The sequence below is a fragment of the Carettochelys insculpta genome, chromosome 2, assembly GCF_033958435.1.
Source record: "Carettochelys insculpta isolate YL-2023 chromosome 2, ASM3395843v1, whole genome shotgun sequence".
Taxonomy (NCBI): Eukaryota; Metazoa; Chordata; order Testudines; family Carettochelyidae; genus Carettochelys; species Carettochelys insculpta.
The window spans coordinates 129,184,476-129,210,164 of NC_134138.1; the positions used below are offsets into that span (position 1 = coordinate 129,184,476).

A 25,689-nucleotide genomic window follows, 5' to 3' on the forward strand; every position below is an offset into this window, starting at 1 on the left:
TGCACCCCAGTATGCCGTTAGCCTTCTTGGCTACAAGGGCATGCTGTTTACTCATATCCAGCCTTTCATCCTCCATAACTCCTAGGTCCCTTTCCATCGTACTGCTGCTGAGCCAGTCGGTCCCCAGCCTGTAACAATGTTTGGGATTCTTCCGCCCCAGGTACAGGACTCTACACTTCTCCTTATTGAACCGCATCAGATTTCTTTTGGTCCAGTCCTCCAATTTATCCAGGTCCCTCTGGATTCTCTCTCCACCCTCCAACGTGTCTACCTCTCCCCCTAGTTTTGTGTCATCCACAAACTTGCTGAGGGTGCAACCCAGTCCCTCATCCAGGTCATTAATAAAGATGTTGAATAACACTGGCCTGGATCCTGCTCCCCGTGGCTTGGGGGAGCCAGAGCCCAAGCAGTTCAGCTGCCGCCTGGCTCCCTGCTGTTCAGGGGAGCTGGAGCCCAAGCGGTGTGGCTGCTGCCTGGTTCATGGCTCCTGAGCTGCAGGGAGCCAGGAGTGCAATGGCCCTGATGGCCCAGATCTGGCTGCTTGTGGCCCGGGGAAGCCGAAGTTGGACGAGTGTGTCTAACTCCTGGCTCCCCACAGCGTGGGGAAGCCAGGAGCTGCTGCTCCCCCCCACAGCCAGGGATGCCAGTAATGTTGCAGCCACCACCTGACTGATCAGGTGACAATCTGTCCTGTTCTGGCTGGGACACTAGTTCATCCCCCTGTCCTGTATTTAGCCTGGGGAGGTGTTGTCACCCTATATATTTCTGATTTCCACCAACTGGAAATTTCTGCTGTTCTCAAATGTGTATAAGGGAAAAACATCTCTTGAGTTAAATTATTTTAATCTAGCATGGCAGACCCATGCATGAGATGCAAAAGGTGAAACTGATGTAAACAAAACTCATTAGCCTTTCTTACAGCCTAGAGCAGGGGTGAGCAAATATGTACATGTGGCCCCAGTTTTCGTTCATGCAATTAGCATCTTTTACAGAGCACCCCCTCCGCCCCGCCAACCTGTCTAATGTAATGCAATCTTATGGTAATTTCAGTTATGCTCGTACGGAAAAAAATCCCTTTCAGCATGTTTAAGAAAATAAGTATGTACGATACAAAAACTTTGAGTCGTATATAAATGTGAATAAACATACATAAAAAAGTAACATACTTCAACATTTTAAATCAGACGGATAAGCCTAAGACCCAGCAGCCAATCCTGTTGTGCTTCCCAAATGAGATTACATGCTCCCCCAACCCCCAGCCACTCAGGACACCCCCCACCGGCTTTGTGCACCCTGACCTAGAGAAATGCAAAGGGGAAAAATGATCAGCATTTATTGTGAAAAGCAAATTATATAGCTATTTTTAGCTGTTACAGTTTTATTGGTAAATGTTGGTGAATGTCAGTTTCACCATATGCTCACAAACAGACGAAGAAAATTCCATTGATAACCTGAAATTTACAGGTAGGTAAAGAAAGAAAAAGGCTGCTTGAGAACTTGTTGGATTTAAGGATATTTACTTTGTATATTTAGATTGTGTTGTTGACAATTTGCATTTTAATGGTTGTACAGTTTTAACTTTTTGAATACTAGTGTCTACCTTCATCAAATAATTATCTGACCCTCCCCTCCCCCGCATTTTTTAGATCATTTCCCACAGCTGTAAAAATGTAAATAAATGAAAAAGGGTAAAATTTAAAACCCATAATTCTGTACAACTATGAAAATGTAAGTTGATTCAAAAATACTTAAACATTGATGATTCCATTAACATTATAAAAATTGAATTCTGCCAAGCCTAGGTGTAATTCTCAGCTGTTAACACAGGTAATGATTATGTTGTAATTTAATTGTTCACTAGCCCCTCTCTTTGAAATTATTCACATACAGCTTCTAAGTTCCAAGTATTTTGCATCTGTCTAGGTTTCAGAGACAGGATGTTCTGGTTCAGGCTCTTGTCTTTCCTTTGACCCCTCGGAACCATACCATCAGTTACTCTTGTTTTTTTTTAATAGGTTATCTAATCTCCCTTCTTCAGCCACTCAGGGTGGTTCTGTAATTTGGCTTCTCATAGCTTTTCTGAACCTGCAGCCTGCAGGATTCTTATGTCACTAAATAATAGATATAATGGAGTAAATAATTCACATACAAATAATCATGCAACTCCACAGATCAAAGAGGTGTAACAGTTCTTTTACCACCTCTCTTAGTGAGAAAGGAATAACTATTCACCTGGAAAATATTCTCCATATTCAAGCCTACCACTGAGTTAATTGTGAAGGGCCTTGTATATTACAATGAAAAGTGCCATGTAAATATAATTTGTGTTATGGTGTAAATAGATTCACAAATTTACAAGGCCATATGCCAAATGCAACAACTGTTATCCAACAGTGTTGCAATGCCTTTCCATCCTACCCAGAGCTGGCTGCATTCCAGAGGTGGGTGAAAAGAGTTCTAATTTAGACAAGGATATCGCTGGGCTTGGCGGGTGAGATACACGCTGTTAAACACCACAGCGCTGCCTCTCCTGCAGTAGAGTGATTAGCCTGACCAGTTGACTCGAGCAACCTGGATTCATTTCAATTCTCCCCTGTTGCAGTGGGACAATGACAACTGCCATGCGCGGCCCAGCGGGGGCTAAAGACCTCTCTTCCCTCAAACCACAGGGACTAAGGCCGAGGCCTGTGTCTGTTTAAAAACTGCTGGGAGAGATCTACGTGCTGTCTTACTCCCAGCCCAACGAGCGACCCCGGCGGGGCCCGCTGAGCTGGACGGGCTCACGGAGGAGGCAGTCCAGCAGGAAGCCCCACGCGGGTTTCTTTACCTGGGGAGGGACGCGGCTGGGACGAGAGGATCTAAAGGGGGAGGGAGCTCGCCAGCTGCTGCGCTCGCAGCTCCTCACCCCCTGCCCGCCCCCACCGCAACCTGCGGCTGCCGCTGTGGCCCGGCTCCCCTCCAGCCCGAGCCAAACCCTGCAGCAGAGCGGCGCAGGCTCCCGGCACCGCCGCGGGAGACGGCTCCCCCCCGCGCTCCACTCCGCCGCAGCGGCGGCAGCAGGGGGCGGGCTCGCGGGCGGGGCGGGGCGGGGCGAGCGCTCCCTGCAGGGGGAGCCCGGCTGCCGCGCAGGTGCTGCTGCCGCCGCGGTTACCTGGGGCGCGGGGAAGGCTCCCGCCCCTCGCCTCGCTACGTGCCGCGGGAGAGGCGCCGCCAGGCACTGAGCGAGCTGCTCCCCGGCGGCTCTCGGCGCTCGTTCCGCAGGCCGGCCGGCGGGCCCCGGCGCGGAGCCAGATGCGCGGGGCCGGGACCGGGGGCGGGGAAGAGCCAGCCAGGCGGCGCCGGGCGCTCTGCCCCGCGGGGCCGCTGCCCCCGTCCTGCGCACCGGTCCCGTAGCGGCGGCCGGGCCGGGGGAGCCGCAGCGGGGGCGTCTGGGACGAGCGCGGGGCCGGCTCGGGCCGCCCTCCCCGGCGGGGTGCGGAGCCTGCAGCTCTCGCTCTATGTGAGGCTCCCGCATGGCGATAGACCGGCGACGCGAGGCGGCTGGCGCGGGCCGGCCGCTGCCCGAGGAGAACGGGTCCCTGCCGGCCGGAGAGGCGGGCTCAGCGGCGGCGGCAGCTCCCCCGGCGGCTGCGGAGATCCAGACCCTGCCTCCGCCGCCGCCTGCCGCCGCCTGCAGCCCGCTGCTGTTGGACTACGACGGCTCGGTGCTGCCCTTCCTGCGCGGGCTGGGCGGCGGGTACCAGAAGACGCTGGTGCTGCTCACGTGGCTGCCGGCCCTTTTCATCGGCTTCAGCCAGTTCTCGGACTCCTTCCTGCTGGACCAGCCGGACTTCTGGTGCTGGGGGGCGGACGGGCAGGGCAACGGCACGGGCCACTTGGCGCGGGGCCCCGCGAACCACAGCCACGCCGCCGGGATGCTGGGGCCCCCGGCGCTGCCCACCCCGCCGCCGGGGGACAACGCCAGCCAGTGCCACTGCCACGAGTGGCAGTACCGGATCCGAGCCGGGCTCTCCCACAACGTCGTGAGCCAGGTGAGGCGCTGGGGAGGGGAGGGGGGTCGCCCCCGGGTTTCCCGGCCTGCCGCCCTCGTTGCACTGCTGCCGCCAGGGCTGCTGGCTTGTTTGCAGCCCTTAACGCGTGCCCTGGGTGAACCCCGGCACCTCTCGTTAGACTCCTCCCGGGCTTGGCGGATCGGAGCCTGCGCCTCGGGGCTTGTTGCCTCAGCTCTTCCGGTCAGGAAAAATGGTTTGAGCCTCGGAGCTCTTTCATTGCAAATCAAGCACTTGAGCCTCCCTTCCCAAGTAGGACGCTGGGACGCTGTGCAAGGGGGGTGCTGAGTGCCATTGAACCAAACTGTAAACCTTGCCTATGCTGGAAACCACTACAAGTCAGTGGGTGCTTGACCTCCCTAAGTTCCAGTACCTGGGTCTCCAAGCTCAGTAATTCAAGCCGGTCTTAAAATTGCATAGGTTGAGCTGAGGGTCTGTGCAAGCTGGTGGATAAAATACATGGTGGGTTTGACCCTGGAGCCCTTTCCTTGGGGGACGAGGGATGCCATACTTAAGCTTGTGCTCAGACATCCAGCAGGGAAAGAAGGCTAGGAGGCAACTAGCTGTTCCCTGGGTCACATATTTCTGAACCATTATTTGCTTCCCCAGTACCAGATCCTTTTTATATTTCTTTTTCTATCCTATCATGTAAGGAAATTGGCATGAACAAGGTGTGTTACTAGTAGGTGTTGGTCAAAAGTTACACCCAGGCGTGTCATTGAACCTGAATCCTCAGAGTAACCTCCCTTGTTAATGTAATTATGGGCCTCTCCTTGACTCAGTTGGCAATATTTCCAATGTTGGTGGCAGTTTTGAACATGCATATAGAAAGTTCATGGAAACATAGGTTGGTGCTACTGGACTTGTAATGAAACATTTGAACTCACATCCAGAAGCACAAATAACCAATAACCTATGAGCCACTTAGCCTTGATTAAATCCTATACTTATGTACTCTTTTTCAACTAATGTCTTTAAAACCTGAATCCTTTCCCCTTCCCTCTTCTTTTCTTCCTAATCCAATATTGTTCCAGATTTTTCCTCAGGATTGTGTTTGAATGGCTTTTTTGTTAGCAATTTACAAAATCACAAAGGACAAAAAATCACCACGGGGTCTACACGTAGTCAGTGGGTTTTTTGCTGATGTCTTCTCTTCAGAGGGTATAAATCTTTCACCTTTTACTAATCTAACCTTCTTCGTTTGCACTGCTACCACGAATTGCTCAAGAACTGCGAATTCAGTGGGCTAATCAAAAGACACAAAATCGTTCCAGAGCTGTATTGTGGTTGTCACCAAACAGCAGAAAGAAAACACTTAAACAGAGATCTTCATGTTATTACATAGGCACCCCTTTACCAACACAGCACGCTAAGTAGATCAGTTTTAGTTTGCACAATAAGCTTCTCTTTTTCAAAAGTCGTTGAGGGTGGTAGTGAGGAATGTAGATTTGAAAGTTACACAACTGGCATGTACTTTGAAACGTAAATATTTCTGGCAGCATATTTAATAAAGGTATACAGAAGGGAGACACGCATTTTAGGTATAGAAACCATCCTAGTCAAAAGAAAAAATGTGTACTCTTCTTATTTTCTGTTGTATAAAGCCTGTAAAGAATAAATACGATTTATAGTTAAAGCTGTAGTGAACTCTGACAGTATTTCCAAACATGCTAATTAGCATGTGTATAGGATCACTTTGCCTTTACATGTGATGAATTTTAATATATATTTGTTCATGTTGCAAAAGTGTCTTTGTACCATCTCTGTGCAAATCTCATTGATGCTAGTAAACAACTGTAGCTCATGAGATATAAAACAAAAATGTTACATCATGGTACCAGTTCCCTTAATCTCAAACTCCCAAAGCTCATCAAAAATAGTTCTCACTTGGGAACTCTGTTTGGATTAACTGTGCTGCATTGCTTCCTTCAACTAGCCATGTAATAATCAAATGACCAGCATGGTTGCTCTTTCTTGCAGCTAGCACAGGCTCATGTCAATTACTGGAAATCGTTTCAGATTTTCATCATTTCTCTCGAAATGTAGATGATGTGACCAAGGCCACCGGATATAGAACAAGCAAATAAACAACACCAGAAAAAATCACAAGCACAAGGAGTTAAAAATGTAATAGCCCCTCTGAAAAGACAAACCTGACGCTGAATTTAGTGTGATATAATATAAAATACAGAAGCTGAGTGTTTAATTGGGGCAGATTTGCTTCTTCTATGACTGAGGATTATGTTCTAGAGCAGCGGTTTTCAACCCGTGGTTCTTGAACCCCCATGGGTCTACAGACTGCGTTTTAAGATTTGCAAAGATGTTCACATCTCCATTTGAAATTTTTAGAGGTCCACACATGTAAAAAGTTGAAATGTTCCAGGGAAATAGTTTTCATCCAGGGGTATGCAACCCTGGTGGGTACACAGAGGCCCTCTTGGGGACACATCAGCTCATCTAGATATTTGCCTAGTTTTACAACAGGCTTTGTAAAAAAAGCACTAGCAAGGTCAGTACAAAATAAAATTTCCTGCAGATGATGACTTGTTTATACTGCTCTATATACAAAACAATAAAATGTAAGAACAATAGTTATAGTCCAATTTGTCTATTTTTATAAGTATATGGTGAAAATACACAATTTTTCACTAATTGTGTGCTGTTATGTTTTGTTTTTGTCTTGAGTTTGCGAACACACACTTTAACTGAGGTGAAACTTGGGGGCTGTGTAAGACAAATCAGACTCCTGGAAGACATCTATTAGTCTGGAAGGGTTGAGAGACATTTTTTTTCCCTAGAGGAAGCCCTTCTACCTAAAGCAGGGAGATCCCAATCCTAAAATACTGTGTGTAAAACGTATTGAAATGCTGAGGATGTTTTGACGCTCATTGTAAAGCTGACAAGAAAAAGAGCAGAGAGCATTACTTCTTTATCCTGTAGGCTATCAGTGTTTTTAAAAAATGCATTCCTAAGAACAATTTAGGGCAAATCAATGTTAATGGATAAACAGCTGTGGTCCCTGCTGTCTTAGTTTTATTTTTATTTTTATTTTTATTAAACAGACTTCAGAAGCTTTTTTAATTATAGGTGTGTGTGTGTGTGTGTGTGTGTGTTTCTTCCTAAACTTGGCAAATCTTTCCCGTTAAGCTGTAATACCATATAATTACAATTATGGTTTCTCTTCTGTTTTGATTTATTATAAAGGATAGCAAAGCATCCTTTCACCTGGGGTCAATATTTATCCCAGGTGAATCCATGGAAGTTTTGTCATTGATTTAAATGGTAGCAACATTGGGCCACAACAGCAAATTCCCATAAAGGTATTCCAGCTTACTTTGTAAAGTGTAGCTTCACTGCCTTATTCAGAAATATGATTATTCAGGTCTTCCTCTTCTCCTAATAAATCAACCTGCTCTTATTACACAATGTTCTGAACTATCTAAACAGAGTTTTAGGTGATGTATTTTGGGCTGATACACACTCAGCTGTGCATCAGCCAGAGGTTATATTGAAACAGCGCACACAGAGCCAAAAAAAGTGTAAATCAAAAAGGCACTTTTAACTCTGCCAGCATATCCCCTATTTTGAATGTGTTGCTCCCAGGTAATACAGAATGAAAAGTGAGTTCTGGCACATTCACCTGTAATGTATTAGCTGGGAAAAGATTTGTGGTTTTTAGTGCAAAGCATATTTGGACTCACTTTATTTGTATTACTTTGATTTGTTGATCTTTATTTTATACGTGCGTTTGGATGTCACCTTCATTTGTTCCTCTCTGGCAGACGGTTGTCCACTAATAAAAAGGTCACTTTAATTAGCTTCCTACCCTCTTTCCTCATGGTATTTTTCATCAGATGACAGCCTTTTGCCCTGCATTATGCCTAGAATTGCAGGGTAGCAGTCTTGTCACTTTCAGTACAGCTCTTCAGTTGCACTCATTTCTGCCTCTTCTTGGGTCTTTGTTGGTTATAATTCAGTTAGCTGGCTGATCAATCTGCAACAGAAAGTGTTTTCTGGTAGATTCCTTGGGCCAGACATCATTCCTTGCCTTTCCAATGTTTTTTAAGAAAGTCAGTCCTGTTCCAGGCATGAATGTAGCACTAAACTCTTGACTGAGTCACAGGGCGAGCCGCTCTTGAAAGTGCGATCAGTCGTGAGGTGCTGGAAACAGTAATAATGGTCTGCATTATTGTTCAATATTGTTGAAATAATTACAAAGAGGCAGCTAACTACATAATTCAACCACAAGAATCTCAATAGCTGCATTAAATCACAGATCTGAGTTAATATCCTGATTCAGTGCATAAATTCTGGACCTCGGCATGGAATTGAAATTAATCTTCTCTAGATTTGTTTATATATTAGTTGTTAAATGTTGCTTTGAGAATGTGGATTTGTTTGTTTCTCACGCCATTCAGTTTTGCCTAGATATCTGATGTGAATTTACATGAAGTTACTTCCTGTTCATAAATGTCCTAAGTTTCTGAGACCAAAAAAAGCATCAGTAATGGTAATACTCCCTCTCTTATATGGTTCTTTTAATGTCTAGATCTCAAAGCACTTTCTAAAGGAAGTAAGTAGTTTTACCCTGTCAAGCTGTCTGGTTTGCCAGTTAGTCTGGTTAAGAGGCTAGGCATCTGCTTATCCTCTGCAAAATGGTGCCTCCCTCATACTTGCTCGGATATGGACAGATACTCTTTTATACAATCCGTTTAAAAATTGGGCAAATGTTATTTGACTCCCTTGTGTTGTGGAGGATATACTTTTGCCAGCACAGAATTTTATGTGCCTCATGGGTGTCTTGGCCTCAGCGTCCAGTTGATACATGCATCTTTGATCTGCTTTCTCAACTTTTTTTGTTGGTATTGTGATTTTTGGTAGACTTTCTCTTTCTTAATGGTCTTGACTGCAGCCTGGGCTGCCCCGGGCTCCCTAGTCTGTAGTTCTGCCATCAGTTTGTGATATTCATGTTCGTTCTGGTCTGCCAGGTACTGCAATCAGGCCAGTTTCACTAGGGTATTTTCCTTTATGGTGCCTGCCTCTGTGGTTTCTGAGGCAGGAGGGTCCTTGGAAGCCTGGTCAACAATTATGAGAAAAGGTCTTAGTACGTCAACTGAAATTTACTCTTTGTGGGATATTCCCCTCTATTTATGTGACTGTTCAAGGTCCTTTCTATCAAGACCATCCTATGAGGAGTAATGCAGTCGGTGTCTCTTCTTTAACCTTCAAAAACTCTGTGTCAAGCTTAAACTCTTCACAGGGCTGGACTGTGGTATATAAACTCAGTTGGTCTGTGACATACGAATCCTGCCAGGGCTACGCCAGCATCAAGCTGTCTGGAATGGGTCAGGAGCCTGAGTACCAACCTCTGAGCAGACTATCAAGAAGGCCACACACTCCAAATTGGTTGGTTGTGAGTTTTGTATAATTAGATTTTACCAACCAGGTATCAAATGTGAACTCCTCAGGCACTACAACAGGCTCAAGATGGGGTCACAGACAAGTCCCCGAGGGCACTCCTAGCCATCTTGCCCAGACAACCTTGTCTTTGTGACGAATGGTCCCTTGCGCCAAAAAGGACAATAATATTCAGGTTACTCCCTGTCCCCAAAGAAGACAGTTACTCCAGTCAGCTCACTCGTGCGCGAATTCTGCATCAAAAAGTTAAAACTTCTGTGTTTGGAAAAAAAGGGGGGAAAAAAAATTCTGCACACAATATTTCAAAAATCTGCAATTTTTTTGTCAACGTAACACTATCATGCTAATTCAAATTTATTTTGATGAAGTACTTCAAAATACCTGTCGGTATGTCTGTAACAATATAGATACACACCAAACTTTCCCCAGGAATATAGCGTTTGCATATCATAGCAGCCTCTGTTACCCTTGTACTGTAATATGCAAGCTTGGGTGGAGGCAGGGTGGGGAGGGGGTAGAGAAACAGGAACTGGAGTGTCCATAGGACACTTCCCTAGGGCAGCTCAGTTTCTCTTTCTCTTAACACTCCTACCCAGAGCCTAGCTGGGGGCTCTGTACACCCACAAACCCACCCCCTTTAGAGCAGCGCTGTGAGCCCCCTGCACTATGTATCTGCATGCTACCCCCGGGCTCCAGTCACAGGGCCCCCTGGCTCAGATACCACCCTATCCCTCCCAGCAACCAGCTTCGTGTCTGCCTGCCACCCCAAGGCCAGATGCCTGCTCTCTTATCCCAGGTTCCAGGGATTCAGATGGAAAAATGGCTTGATGTTCAGTCCCACTTGATGCTCCATCCCAGATTTATACAGAGTTTCCTGTGCATTGCCCTCTCCTGCCCTCAGGGTGGGTGGGGTACTGCAGCTGCTGTGAAATCTCTGCTTCTCCCCTCCACTGTGAGAGCCAGGGTCTGCTGGTCCCAGTAGCCATTAGTGGTGGCCAGCACCACTGCAGCCCATTTCTGAGGGGGGAGGGAAATTTTGTGTGGGGGAAAAAAAATTAGTCTCTGCATAATTCTGCACTGTGCAATGGCACAGAACTTCCATGGAAGTATTGGTTGCACCGTAGGTCTAATACCAAAGACAATACTTGAAGCCGCTCTAAAAATAAATAAGACTAAGGCAGTGATTTCCAAGCTTCAGCAACCTGGGGACCTCTATTTTGATTTTAAGAACTTCTGGGGAATCACAGGCCCTGCTCACTCCATCCTCCCTCCCTCTGATACGCATGTCCCTTATTCACTCCCCCCCAGTCTGGGGCAGGGTGGTTGGGAGGTTGCTGATGGCCCCAGCTGAGGGTATGAGATCTGATGTGGAACCAGGAGTGAGGAGATTGAGGTGTGGGAGGGGACTCTGGGCAGGGCAGTTTGTTGGGGTGTGTGGAGTGAGGTCTCCAGGAGGGAGTTTGGGTATAAAAGGGGATGCCCCAGTAGCAGAGGGGATGGAGGTGTATGGAGTGGGTTCAGGGTGTGGGGCTCTGGCAGCATTTACTGTAGTTCTTAGGAAGTGGCTGCCAGGCTCCTGCTGCCCTTAGGTGTGTGAGCAGCCAGGGAGTCCATGCATGCTTCCCTTGCACCTGCAGGTGCCACCCCTGCAGCCCGGTCTGTTCCAAGGAGGGTGCAGGGCCTGGGGCAAACCCTCTTGTCAGAGCCCCAGGCACAGGGTCCCATCCCTTCCCCAAGCCATACCCTCACCCTCCCCAGACCCTCTATCTTCTTCCCTGAGCAGCACAGGTTTGGGGGTGTCTGGTGCAGCAGCAGCAGAGGCCACTTCCCCCTAAAAAAAACAAACAAAAAAACAAATGGACCCGGCCAGACAAATACCAAGACCAGCTACTCCAAGGTCGGCCCAAAAAAGCCACGAACAGAACACCACTGGTAATCACCTACAGCCCCCAACTCAAATTACTGCAACGAATTAGTAAAGACCTACAACCTATCCTTAATCAGGATGCCACACTACAGAAGGCCCTGGGTGACATGCCTGTTCTCTCCTACAGACAACCTCCCAACCTCATGAGGATCCTCACAAACAGCCACAGTCTATACCCCAGGAATACCAGTCCTGGAACCTTTCCTTGCAACAAAGCCCCACTGCCAGCTTTGTCCACATATCTTCTCTGGAAATACCATCACTGGACCTAACCAGGTTACTCTCAGAGTCATGGGCACTTTCTCATGCTCCTCTACTAACATCATATATGCCATCATGTGCCAACAATGCCCAGATGCTTTGTATGTTGGACAGACTTCTAACTCCCTTAGACAAAGGGTTAATGAGCACAAAACAGACATCAAAACACTCCAGATCCACAAACCAGTTAGTCAACATTTTAATGGAATGGGGCATTCTGTCAATGACCTAAAGGTATGTGTGTTACTGAAAAAAAAAACTTTTGCGCCGCTCTTCAAAGAGAAGCAGCTGAGCTGGATTTATATTCAAATTCGGCACATTAACACGTGGTTTGAACGGGGATGGGAACTTTCTGAGTCATTACAGGGGCTCGTCTGCATACTTGGCTTAATCTAATTCTTGACCTTCCTCCCCCACCCCTCCACTCTCTGATTTGCTCACCTTGATCATTTTTTTTTTTCTGATTTGTCCTTCTTGCGTACTGTTTTTGGTTCTCTGTGCCTTAAATATTGAGTCTGTTCTGGTCTGGCTATGGGCTGAAGAAGTGGGTCTGTCCCACGAAAGCTCACCTAATAAACTGTTTTGCTAGTCTTTGAAGTGCTACTTGACTGCTTTTTGTTTTGATAGTGTATAGACTAGCTCGGCTTCCTCTCTGTTACTATCCAACTCACCATGTGATTGATTGGGAACTGGAGCAGCCTTTTCTGCCCTGCCATGTTGCCCTCCTGGCCTGCTGTGCCTCACTTCTCTCCACTGGCACTGGAGCACTCTGGGGCTGAGGCACTCTGCTTCTTGCCACTCCTGAGAAGCTGCATGCAGTGGGTCAGGAGGGCGGAGCAGGCTGCTCTGGCTCCCAGCCACGTAGCAAATGCACGAAGCTGGGGATGGCCCCTGCTGCAACTGTCATTCCAGGCTCCTGTTATCCCCTGGGTGCCTTCCATCCATTGGACGATTGGGGCAGCCACCATGGGGCCCCCAAATGTGCGGGATCTGAGGCGGCTGCCCCACTTATTTGATGGAGGGGGCGGCTCTGCTTGCAGCTCCCATTGGACATGGCTCCCAGCCAGTGGGAGCTGAGAAGCTGACACTTGGGTGGGGTCAGCAGAGCCTTACTGGCTGCCTCATGGACCTTTGGGAGCCGTGCAGTACCAGGGCAGGTAAGCCTGCCTTAGCCAAGAGCCGCCGGAGGCACTGGGAGGGAGAAGTTGCTCAGCAGGGCCCAAGGGCCCCAGTTTGGGAAATGACTATTATGGAAAAGAAATGTGCTATTTACAAGGTTATAGCAGGTAAACACACACAACTCTTGGAACTGAACCTGGTAACTCATTTAATAGAGGCTCCTGTAATATGCAATCTCTCTGTCCTCTAGGGCTAAGCCAGTATAGGGGTTCCCTTGCTTAGGTACAGAAATCTTGCCCTCCGAGCAGAACAGAAATGCAATTTATTTCTATCAGGGATTTTTATTCCCTTTCCCCAGAGTTCAAGCTGACACAAGTTCTTGTGCACGTTTTCCCACAAAGGTGTGTCCAGTGTCTTATGGGCTGTCATTTGTTGGGCAGGAGATTATGCTTCCTGGGGCGTGCTTGGTGGTGCTTTTCTTCTCTCTTGGGGGTGGAGGGATTACACTTTGAGCAAACACTTAAATATTTACCTAATAGCACAGGATACAGGTATAGTAAGTGAAATTAATATATCTTACGCACATGTAACTCTAAACACTACACACATTTTCATAAATCAATATATTTTTTTTACACCAGAAAGAACACACAGGTGACACAAACTGGTTTCTCTATGCCTTTTTAAATGTTCGTGGTGTCTTGGGACCTTAGAATGAGCTAGCACCTGGTCTGTCAGAATCGTTACCCCCATTTTGCAAATGGGGAGACTAAAGGCACAGAACACTGATGTTTATGGTCACCATAATATCAAGGAGGAATACTACAGTAAAGTGAAATAGAGGTTGAGCTTCTCTAGTCCAGCATCCTCAGGATCTGACTGGTGCCAGACAAGAGAATTTACCAGACCACGGGAGGTCACTTTTGTCTAGCACATTACCAACAGTTCTGTTGTTTAGTGGGCTCTTAGAAGACATTGCTGAGTAAATTACAGCTAAATAACAGCACAGAAAACTGAGTGCTGGGACTGATGGCTGGAAACAAACTTTATGGGCAACTTGGCCACATCCATGATAAGTGGTCATCTGGGAGGCTAAAATCATGCTAGATTACAGATGTTGCCAGACGAAGGAGTTCCAGTTTAGAGGGGTTCAACTTGTAATTTTGAGACAGTAAAGTTTTTTTTTTTTTGGGGTGGGGGTGGGGTTCAGTTATATGAAATAAGTTGAAGCTGCAATGTTTGAACATATATCATGGATGCCGAGTTCTGAGGATCGTAGCAAATCAGTGCTTAGATGATCCATAGCTACCAAGGACAGAATGTCATTAAAAAGAGGGAGCTGCAGAGTTTGGGGTGCTGCAAAGGGAGTTTGGAATTTGCTCTGTTCTCTTTAAATCTTAGATCTGTTAACCTTTTGGGTGCTCTGCAAAACTCTTCTTTAACCCCACAAATCTGGGGTAGAGTTGAGCAAGTTTAAAGTTTTCCACTATATAGTAAAAAGTTAACCAAGATATTTGTTCTCTGGGTGAACACTCCTCCACTCTGATTGCATTATATTGTGTGACGATTAACATCGTGAATGCTAATTTGTGTAACAGAAACCTGGAGCAGAGGATAGGCAACTACTGAGACATTAATGCATTGAAATAAATAATGGCAGAGTTCCCTGGGATAACTCCTCCATGAAAGTGTCTTGAAAACGTGTGTATTTAGCAGCATGTTGTACAGATGTGAGACATGGGTGGTGATAAAAGATTCGAAAAGAATATTGGCATTTGAAAGGAGTTGTTATAGAACGGTTCTGAGAATAGGATGGATGCAGAAGGTCACCAAGGAGGAATTACATAGAACGATACAGCTGAAAGAGATCCTGCTGCCAAAGGTTATAAAATGAAAGCTGCAACTATTTGGACATATTTGCAGAATGAACGACGAACAAAAAATCAAGACCTTGGTATTTGGTATAATGGACAGTTCGAATGGGAGAGGCAGACCCCACAGAGAATGGACAGATGATATAGCAGACTGGTGCAGAGCTCGTCTACAGAAACTAAGCCACTCTGCGCTGGACAGGGAAAGATAAAAGGAAATAGTGAGAGAGGCATCAGACACCAACGGGCGCTGAGCCCACGTTATTGATGATGATCACTGGAATACTAGTTTATACCATTTCATTTCAGTAAATAACTGGTGAGAGACTGATTACAAGTAACTTCTTTAGCTTTAATCAGACCAATTTATGAAATAAGTCTTCCTGGCTGGTTACCAGTGGATCCATGTCATTTCTGTTTATCTGTTGCAGATGCTCACTCATGCTGCAGCACAGTTCCCTGAACTGCAGCACTGTTCCCTGTTAATTTTCTTTGGGCTTGTGTGTCCTGCTTTCCTGTGTAATACAGTACTGCATTATTTACCTACCATCAATTTATTTTGTCTTCCCTTGTCTTTTTTTGGTTTGGCTGTCATTATCTTGTCCTTTTCCCCACTTTGCAAAAGGGGAACTTAGCCTGGGCTATCTCCTGTGCCTTGTCTATGGAGTCATGGAAGGGTTACCTGGAAAGAGAACACTTACATTCTCTCTAGTTCAGATCTTATTCACGCTAAGTACTCTACCCAAATAATGACGCTATTTAAAAATTACCATAATTCCAGGTACTTCTAGAACTAAGTCTATGACAGTAAATAATCAACTATGTCTCTTAAGTACATCTTCAGACGGGCTTAATCTGCAAGGTATCAAGTGTTCATGAGAGGTGCTGTTTTTCCTCTGGTTTCGGTGGGAGTTTGTCACATTTTGGGATACAATGTGAACCTGTGTGGTGGTGGTGTCCTGCATGCCTCGAAATGCTCTGCTCAGTCACCCAGTTTTGTAAAGTCCCTTTGTGACTCTTCAGTCAGCTTGGATTTAACTATTTTGAGTAATTTATTTCATTTGCAGACTTCCCACCTCCCTGTCATCTTTTCCAGATAATTTTTGAATATGTTGAACAACAATGGTCCCAGTTATAGATCTACTCTTCATCTCTCTACTGTGAAAACTGGTCATTTATGTCTAACTTTTGTTTCCTATTGTTTAATTTGTTACTGATCCCTGAGAGGACCTTCCCTTTTGTCCCATGGCTGCTTCCGTTGCTTAAGAACCTTTGGTGAGGGACTTTGTCAACGGTTTTCTGAAAGTCCTAGTATACTGTGTCCACCTACATCTCCATATGTGTTGACCTCCCTCTTTTCCCCCCCCCCCCCAAAGAATTCTAATAGATGGGTGAGGTATGGTTTCCTTTTACAAAAGTTGTGTTGACCATTCCCTGGCATCTTGTGTTCATCTATATGTCTTGATAATTCCATTATTTGCTATAGATTCAATCTGTTTTCCTGGTAGTTAAATTGGCCTTACGGGTGTAGGGAATGTGGCAGAAGAAATGCAGTGCTGCTGAAGGCTGGGAGGAATGAGTCTCCCAGAGGTCATCTGCATAAGAATGCAAAAGGTGTGCATGTGTGATACCTTTTCAGGCAAAGCCTAATGGGTAGCAAGTAAGCCATGAGATTTGGTCTATTGTAAACATGTAGTTGTAAAATCACAATTTAAGCTGACACTTAATGCGGGAGTTGTGAGATCTCACCAATGCTCTGGGTTGTTGTGGGGGACAGGGCAGTCGCCTTAGCTGTGTAAGACATTGATTACACAGGGCTCCCTGGTTTAAAGCATTGTGAGAGAAAGGGGAGGGGTACTGGTTGAGCCAGCTTGCTGAGTGCCTTGGCCCTGCCTATGCCTTGGCCATATAGCTATAAGCCTGGCTTGACTAACCCTCCCCACCTGTTAAAAGATAGAGCTGGATACTAGGGTGTTTGTGAAACCCCACACTAGAGATACTGAGAGCTGAAATCACAGAGTGGCAGCTGAGGCCACACAGAGCTAAAATCACTGGGTTCTGCCTTAGGGCAGTCCCAAGCAGTGGGGTTAGGACCGGCGGACAACAGCAGGACCAGCGGGCGGCCTGTAGGAGCGGCGGTAGATGACGGCAGGCGGCCGGTAGGAGTGGCGGCAATGGTAGACGACAGCGACCGGCGGTAGGCGACCGGTGGGCGGCCGGTAGGAGCGGCGGCGGCGGTAGACGATGGCGACCAGCGGGCGGCTGGTAGGAGCGGCGGCAGACGACAGCGACTGGCAGATGGCTGGTGACAGCAAGGGGAGGCTACGGACAAGTGGACAGCTAGTATTGCCCTGGTGATGTATCTGTGGGCTTTGAGTTTGGGACTGCACCGCAGAGGGTACACCCTATAACTGTGTGTGTGTGGAAAAGGGCCAAGAGCCCCAGCAAGAGACTGGGTTCTACTGCATATGGGGATGGTATCTGGGTAAAAGGGGTTTTGTCTCTTCTGTGCTGAGATATGCTGCATCTGTCGCTGTAACCTTGGGGTAGGTTACGGTCATTAAACAAGCCATTTCTATCTCAGACTCTGTGCTTGCGAGGCGGGGGGGAGAACCGCCTTACAGGCACCCAGCACGGGGGTGAAATTGTCCCAGGCCACTGGGTGGGGGCTCGAGCCGGTTGGTTGTATCCTTGATAGGAAAACCCCACAAGAGTTGAACCCGGCCCTTCTGGCAGGCATCTGGCGTTAACAGAAGGGTTACACTGGTCTATGATTGCCTCTGAAGCATTTTTTTTTTTAATTGGCAATGCATTCAGCTAGTCATCTTGTACCCCTAGTGATTGATTTAAGTGGCAGACTACATGCCACAATTTTACAATTGATTATTGTGCTCCTTCTGACCCCTTGGCTGATTATCATCCGGTAGTGGAGAGAATCTCAGTTTCTCAGCTTTGTCTCCTAAAAGGAGTAACTCAGTTGTGGGAATCCCCCTCACGTTCTCTCTAATGAAAATTGATGCAGATAATTCATTTAGCTTCTTCAGTGATCTTGTCTCCTGGGAGTGCTCCTTTAGGACCAGAGTCAGATAGTGGTGCCACTTAAACTTCTTGTTTCTGATGTACTCTAAGGAAAAAAAAACCGCTGTGTTTTTGTTGTTGTTGTTGTTGTTGTTTTTTCTCCTCTTTTCCTACTTGGTTTTCAAATTATTTTGGCCAAGTGTATTTTTACACTTGATTCACCAGATTTTGTTTCTTTGTGTTTTCCTCAGTAGGATTTGACTTCCAGTTTTTAAAGGGGTTTTGTCTCTGAACACCTCTTTTACTCTGTTTAGTCATGTTGACCTTTTTTTTGGTGGTCTTACTATTTTTTTTTTAAATTGGGATATATGATTAGTCTGAGCCTCTACTTCGGTGTTGTTAAGGGAGTAAACGCCTTTTAAAAGTCAGTCTGCTGGAGTTGGCTGCATTAACTAGAATTAACAATTTGAATATTAGACTGTTGTAGATTAAAGTAAAACAAGGAATCTGAATACACATCAACCTGTCAGTGAGCATTTCAGTGGACTGGGCCATGCTGTTAAGGATCTGAGGAGAATATGCATTTTACAGCAAAGTGACTTTAACAACAGATTGCAAAGGGAAATGGGAACTGTAACTTACGCTCAAATTTGATATTTTGACACTTGGGCTTAATAGAGATAGCAATTACCTTACGCATTACAAAAACAGCTTCCCTATCTTTGATATTTGTAGTGATCTCAAGCAGGATACTTACAATTAGTAATTCTCTCCCCTTCTCTCCCACCTCTGTCCCCCTCCCTTCTGTCCTATGTATCTGATTTGTCTTTTTTTTTGTCTGTGTTTATAAAATGCCATTTCTATTACAGCATTATTTCCAAATCTGAAGAAGTAGGGTCTGCCTCACAAAAGCTCATCACCTAATAAATTAGTCAGTCTTCAAAGTTCTACATGGCTGCTTATATTTTTTTTAAATAAAACAAGTTTATTAAATCATAAGTTGAGTGATTCCAAGTAAAAGAAATAAAGGTAGAGATGGTTACAAGCAGATAAAAGTGAAAACATAAGCCTGAAATTCTGTTTAACTTAGCAAGATCCACCCTTTGCTTGAGATGTTTTTTTCTGCAGTTCTTGTTTGTCTAGCATAGCTGACGTCTTCTCAATTAAGACCTTCTACAGAAGTATGAGATGTTGGTTTCCCATGTTACCTTAAGTCGCTTATTTCTAAATAATTGTCGGGGTTCACACAGTTAGGAAGGTTTCCTGGTATTCAAGAGCCATTTTAATTCTCTGTCGCTTGCGTTCAGGCTCAAGACAGCCCATGCTGGTTTGCTTGATAGCTTTGTTAATAGCTAATATGTAAATTGAGGTAAATCCACATACCTTTGTCTGAACAGACTTGTTTGTTACTAATACCTAGGTTAGGCTGTTATCTCAAATGTCTTGTAGTAAAATTGTACAGAGGGAATTCATAACTTCACAAATAACGTTAACATGCATTGTACAGTGATACTAATAATCAGTGTGCTATTAGTTTTCAGTTGGTACCTTACAAGGCATATATTGCGTGGTCGTCATTGCAATAGTGTAGAGTTTGAATAAGGGGTGCTTAGGGTCACAGAGTTTTAGGAGCACTCGGCCTTTCACAAGGGTGATCAACATCTTGCAGAACTGAGCCCTTTCTTACCCGGGGGTTACAGGGAGAGTGGTGGGCTTTGCAACATGCCCAGATGACTGACTAAATCAGGGGTCAGCAACACCTGTCACGGGTGCCAAGAGTGGCATGTGAGCCAATTTTTATTGTCACGTGAGGCGGGAGCTCAGCCCCACACCTCCTTCCCCATGCAGCTGGGAGCTTGCTCACAAGACACGCTGCCTGTGGATTACCAAAAATCCAGCTAACGCTACCAACCTGCATCTAAACAGGAAAGCTCTGCATCTTCATTTATTTACTAATGCAGCTGTTGTAAGTAGGACTGTGAGTGGCTTTCAAAAGAATCACCGGCACTCAGAGTGTATGTAGGGGTCAAAAGGTCAAATTTTGGCACTCTGCCTCGGAAAGGTTGCTGACCCCTGGACTAAATGGACTCAGGCAAGCTGAGTGGGGAGAGAATCAGTGTTTGGCGTGGGGGAGAGGGGAGTGAGTTGCAAAGCTTGAAGGCCTCACATGAAACACTTCTGCCAGCATGTCCTTCCATATCAAACTGAGGGTAGTTGGCATTGTCATCTCTGCTACTCTCAGTTGCAGAAGTTTCACATCAAGCGAGTCTTCGTGTAACAACACTTAATGCCTTTCTAGATCTAACACCTTGTTCTCCCCCGAGAAACTAATCATTAACTGGCAGCTGTCATGCTCTCTGTATGAAATACTATCCAGCACCCACTTAGTAGGTAAATAGTTTCAATGTATAGCTCCATGTACAGTTTTCTCAGTGTGATAGACATACAGTAGCACTTGTACGAAGGTGTACTCATACAAAAGAATGACTACAATGTCCTTTCCAGCAACAGGTGGAAGAATATATATACATATATATATGTGTGTATACATATACAGCATGGTCAGTGCTGCTCTGAGTACACAGAAGTAGGCCAAGTTCTAATAAAATGTCTAAATTACAAACTTACTTTGTAAAAGGTGAGTTCATCCCTTTAGTCAGGCAGTGTGGATATACAATTAGCCACTTCTGGTTGCATCCTACAAATTGCCAAAGTTGTCTCTGTCTTTTTGAGTTCAGCCTCCCTTCAACCTCTTAAAGACATTGCTTCTTTGTTTCCATTGCATCAGCTGGGTTAGAACTGATAAAAACAAACAAGAATTTCAATTCCAGCTTACTCCTCCGCCTAACAGAAGAACATTGAATTCATTGGCAGCAGGTTTGAAACAAAAGGAAGTATTGTATCATACAGCATAGAGTCAGCTTGTGGACCTTATTGCCTGGGGATGTTGTGAAGGCCAAAGTTATAACATGGGTCAAAAAGAATTAGATAAGTTCTGGGAAGCTATGTCTGTCAATAGCTACTAGCCAGGATGGTCTGTGATACACAACTATGCTTAAGGTGTCCCTGGCCTTGCCTGTGTTTGTCAGAAGCTTGGAGTGGACAACAGGGGATGGGTCATTTGAATGAACAGAGCAGGTAATCGTCCCTCTGAAGCATCTGGCATCAGCCGCTGTGAGAAGACAAGATACTGGGCTAGATGGACCATTGATCTGACCCAATGTGGCCGTTTTCATGATACCTATATACATCTATCCCTTGATTTGTGAATGTCATTTGTTCATTGAAAACTCTTCGTAGGGTGAAAATTCGTAAATTGAAAATGGCACTGCTGCCGGAGCACTTGGCTATACTGTGCTCCTCTGTGGACACTCGGAGGAAAGTTGGTTCTTAGTTGTAGGAAAATAGTGATTGTAAGCTGAAAAATAGGTATAAATTTACCTCTCTCATTGTCGCAAAATCTCCTAATTTGGAAGCTCATAAATTGAGGGATAGGTGTATTAAATATGCCACACTCTCTATTTTACTAGCTCTACAGCCTCGCATCCACCATGAGTAGGAAAAGTGAAAAAAGTGCCTGTGGTGTACCGGATGAGTTCTTAAAATTTTATTCTAAGACCTTGAGGAAAATACAAGGTGGTTTGGGTGTCCCAGTTTTATAGGATTGTCTTATATAGGTGTCGATTACTGCCCCCCTCCCCCGATCCTGATGTTTGACTTGCTGTCTGGTCACCCTGTAAAACTAAGAGTGGCCAGTCATACTCGGAGGGTAAGGCGGAGGGGTGCAAGGGGGCTGCAGGTGTGTCAACCAAACTTCGTTTAGAGTTAGCCGAAACAGTCTGACAGATTAAGAGGTGGTGTGGGTGCTTCTTTGTGCTGTTTGACTCTCTGACTTCACACATGTTGCAGGTCAGTTGAATTCCATCAGCTCTTTCCAAGTTTATAGAAAAACAGCTTTTTGTGGCAGTTACTGCCCAAGGAGAGAAGGCTCAAAACTTATGTATTAGGCACAAGAAGTGAATTTTAAAACTATGAAATACTGTGCATAGTCTGAGAATTTTCAAACCACCTTGAGCAATTCACACAAAAAATAGTGCATTAAACATGTTTCAGCTGGAGAGCATGTGGAGAGTCAAAGATCAGACTAAATCCTCAAATCTCCTTTTATTACAGATTTCAGGAGATAGCACAATTGCATGCTTGTTGGCAGATTTTCTGGAATTACAGCTGGAGATTAAATGTGGTGATTGTGTCTTTTCTCACAGTTGCTCTATTTTTGGTCATCAAGGTATTAACACAGTAATTTGTAATAATGGCTCAGATTCAAGTGTGGGATTTGAACAAATGAGGCAAACCAAGGGGGGTGGTTATTTTGTGTATCCAGAAATTTCAGGATTATGAAGATACTGAATATAAACAATGAATTATTTTGTGCTTGGTGTTTGAAATCATACATAATTATCTGGGTGAACTACAAACACTTGTCGGTGGGCTAATGTACCATATTTGTGATTTGACTTTGGCTGTTTTGGGGTCAAAATACTTTTAATGTGTGTCTGAGAAATAGAGAATTAAATTTTCAGTTTAATTCTGCCTTTAGAAATGATGCAAATTAAGAGATTTATAGATGGGATGCAATACTGTTGTGTTTTTAATGATATAAATAATTAAAAGTTGTTTAGCCTGTGTGCTCAGTAAAAAATACTTCTGACCTGAGACTCATTACTTTAATCTACCATAAGTAAAGCTTATAGAGGTTGGACCTCCCAGGTGTGGCACTCTTGGGACCTACTGGCCCCATACGAGCAGTTTGCTGGACTATGGGGAGGTCCCCTGCCACTGGCCCCCAGCCTTCCTCCACACCGATTCCAGCCCCACTGGCCAACCAACCTCCAGCCCTGACCTGGATGTTGCCCGCTGCAGCCCCCTGCTGGCAGCCTAGGCTCAGCCTTGGTGCTGTTGTCTGCGGTCTCTGCCCCAGGGGTCGCGGCCAGCCGCAGCTGTGGCTTTGTTGCTGTGCTGCCACCTCTAAGGACTCCTGTCCTGACCATGGTGCTGGCCCTTCTGCCACTTCCAAAGGTTCCAGCCCCAGACATTGCTCCACAAGAGTTCCAGCCCAGGGTTCTTTGGTCTGGGAACATCTGTAGTCCTCCTGGACGAGAGAATCCTGTCTTTTAGAGGTGGAACCCATAGTATTTATGATGGGTTGATGGTAGTATTAGTGTAATTCTTTGCTTCCATATATCATATTCTATTTAAACATGTTGAAGTATCACTTCAACCAATTTAGATTTAAGATAGATTTTCATACAATTTATATCTTTAAGTGAGACCCCAACCCCACCAAATTTTTTTGGATGACTATATTGCATTGTCAAATAATTAGAATTTTTCTAATAAAATTTTTGAGACTCGGACGTTTACTTTGCATAAATGAACTGTTCATTGTTGTAAATGGACTTTTTTTGCATTCTTTTGCAACCTTTAATTACCAGATCAGTCTGTCTAAAGTCATACTTCTACCTGCTCTAGCAACTTGGCTTTCTTTCTTTGCATCTCCTGTCTGACAGCCTTTGGTTTTAGGGTGTATTGGTGAAAATATACTATATTTATTACAGAGATAGTGGGCGTTCATATATTTGTGCTTCATTGACTGAGAAAGCGTTTGACAGAGTAAAATATGAAGAAATGATGAAACTGTTGGAAGAACTGGATACAGATGGGAAGGATTTGAGAATAATTAAAAACATCTACTGGGAACAGACAGCAGCCATCAGGCTCGGAAAAAACCTTAGTAGTTATGTGAAGATAAAACGAGGAGTGAGGCAAGGTTGTGTTCTTTCACCTGTTCTCTTTAACTTGTGCAGTGAAAGAATAATGCGCAAAATAGAAGGTCTGCCAGGATTAAACATTGGAGGATGTAACATCAACAACCTGAGGTATGCAGATGATACTGTTTTAATATCAGACAGTGAAAAAGATCTTCAGGAACTGGTTAACATTGTCAATACAGAAAGTGAGCTGAAGGGACTCAAGCTGAACATCTCAAAGACGGAAGTAATAGTTATTATGAAGATGAAGGCACTGCCAACATGAGGTACTAGCAAATGGAACAGTTCAAGTGACTAAATTCAAGTACTTAAGATCCTATATCACATCCGATGGTAGGTGTTTAACTGAAGTGAAATGCAGAATCGCTCAAGCGAAAGCAGCATTTCAGAAAACGAGAAGCATTCTCACAAACAGATCTTTATCATGGGAGATTAGGAAAAGAGTGCTGCAATGTTATGTAGAACCAGTCCTCATGTATGGATGCGAATCATGGACTATCAGGAAACAAGTTGAGAAGTACGTCGAAGCCACAGAAATGTAGTTTTTAAGAAGGATGTTGTGCATCTCATGGATGACCAAAAGGACCAATGAGTCTGTCTTAAATGAAGCAAACAGCAAAAGAACACTGTTAAATAGGATAAGAACAATGCAGGCAAAATTTATAGGCCATATAATTACAAAGTCTCTGCATTTGAAAATTTAGTGACAACAGGAAAGCATCATAGAAAGCAAGGATGAGGTAGACAGCGTGAGGAAGTATTGGATAGTGTCACTTCATGCTTGCATTGCCACAGTATTGTGGAGATGCTCCAGAATACTCGTAATAGACAGGGGTGGAGGGCCGTGATCGCCTACACTAATCAGCATGGCACAAATGAATGAATGAGTGGGGGTTCTATACTTATCTTCATTCAGATAATACATTTTGAGGCATTTCTGTTACTTTTGACAGGATAACATTGAGGTGAGACTTTTTGGGGTGACGACATTGTTAATGCAACTTTGTTTTCTAATTAATAAAATCAGGAATATTTCTCATTTTATTGTGACTTTTGCAATCTTTCTTTTTTTGGTCACCTTTAACAGAACCAAATAATTAATTTACATTTTCTAAAGCAGTTCTTAAGTGGAACTAAATTTTTAGAAAATGTTGAATATACTTGGTTTCTGCTTCCCTATTAGAGTATGTTCTTCACCTTTCTCTGTCTCACTCCATTACATGGTTCATTTTTGGTAGAGGTATTCTCTCACAGTCTCTCTTCTGCAGTGTCACTGACACATTCTGGAAGATTGTATAATTGATTAAGATTGCAGGTTTCCTGACCTATGAAAAGCTTGCAGTGATGAAACATGATCTAGTGACTTGGAAAAGAACTGTGATGACTCTACGTCAAAATAAGTTAGTTTAAAAAATGCATTACTTCAAAGGCATGGCATAAATAAAGTTTTTCAAACTGGCCTCTTAAGCTATGTCTGCATGGCAGTGGAACACACATGGATAGCTCATGTCTGCTGACTTGATCAGGTCTGGGACCAAATGTGAATAATCTGTAGTTTCATAGCCCAATAGACAGAAGTCATCTGATGTGGCCAGCTCCAGGTGTTTTCATTGTAGTGTAGACAAAGCTGTGGCTGCCCAAACATGAAGGTATACACTTTAAGTATGAGTGGCCCCACTGATTTACTATAGGGATAACAGTCTACGTCATATATACTCTGTATAACTTGACATTTCTTTCTAATGAAATTTGTCTACACAGGCTTCTGTAGCCCCTCATTCAGTCTACATTTTTTCCTGTTGGTGCCAAATAAAGGAGGGGGAGGGAAAAGGAAATCTGACCAAGAATAAAACTGAGATTGGTACCATACTGGATTCTGCCCCTTGTTACACAGCACGGTATTTTGTATGGGATGAAATTTACCCTGTGCCGAGGGCTAGTGCAAATCATTTGCTCCATGTAACTCCCATGTCTGCTTTCATGCTGCTTTTGTTCCCAAAGGGAGACCTGGGTGTGTAGGGTGGTGGTTTTGAAAGAGAAAACCCTACCAAGATCAAATGGAATGAGTGCCAAAAGGGGCCAGTTGTTGTTTTGCTAAATTAAAAGACAGGGACTCATTCATATTAAGACAGAAAATGCCAATTTACAAAATTGTTTATATCCACTAGCAACAAAGTAAAAAAGTTAAAATAACC

General features: G+C 44.7%; 1 protein-coding gene across 2 annotated transcripts in view; it reads left to right on the forward strand.

Annotated features, from left to right (window-relative positions):
* Positions 1–1,343: 1,343 nt before the first annotated feature.
* SLC22A23 (solute carrier family 22 member 23) overlaps positions 1,344–25,689 on the forward strand; it is a 192,331-nt gene continuing 167,985 nt past the window's right edge. Inside the window, exon 1 of one of the 2 annotated variants that reach the window (XM_074987739.1) lies at positions 1,344–4,031. In XM_074987739.1, the coding sequence (XP_074843840.1) occupies positions 3,513–4,031 (519 nt within the window). In that variant the 5' untranslated portion in view covers positions 1,344–3,512. The remainder of the gene's footprint in view (positions 4,032–25,689) is intronic. The other variant, XM_074987738.1, reaches the window with a different exon arrangement.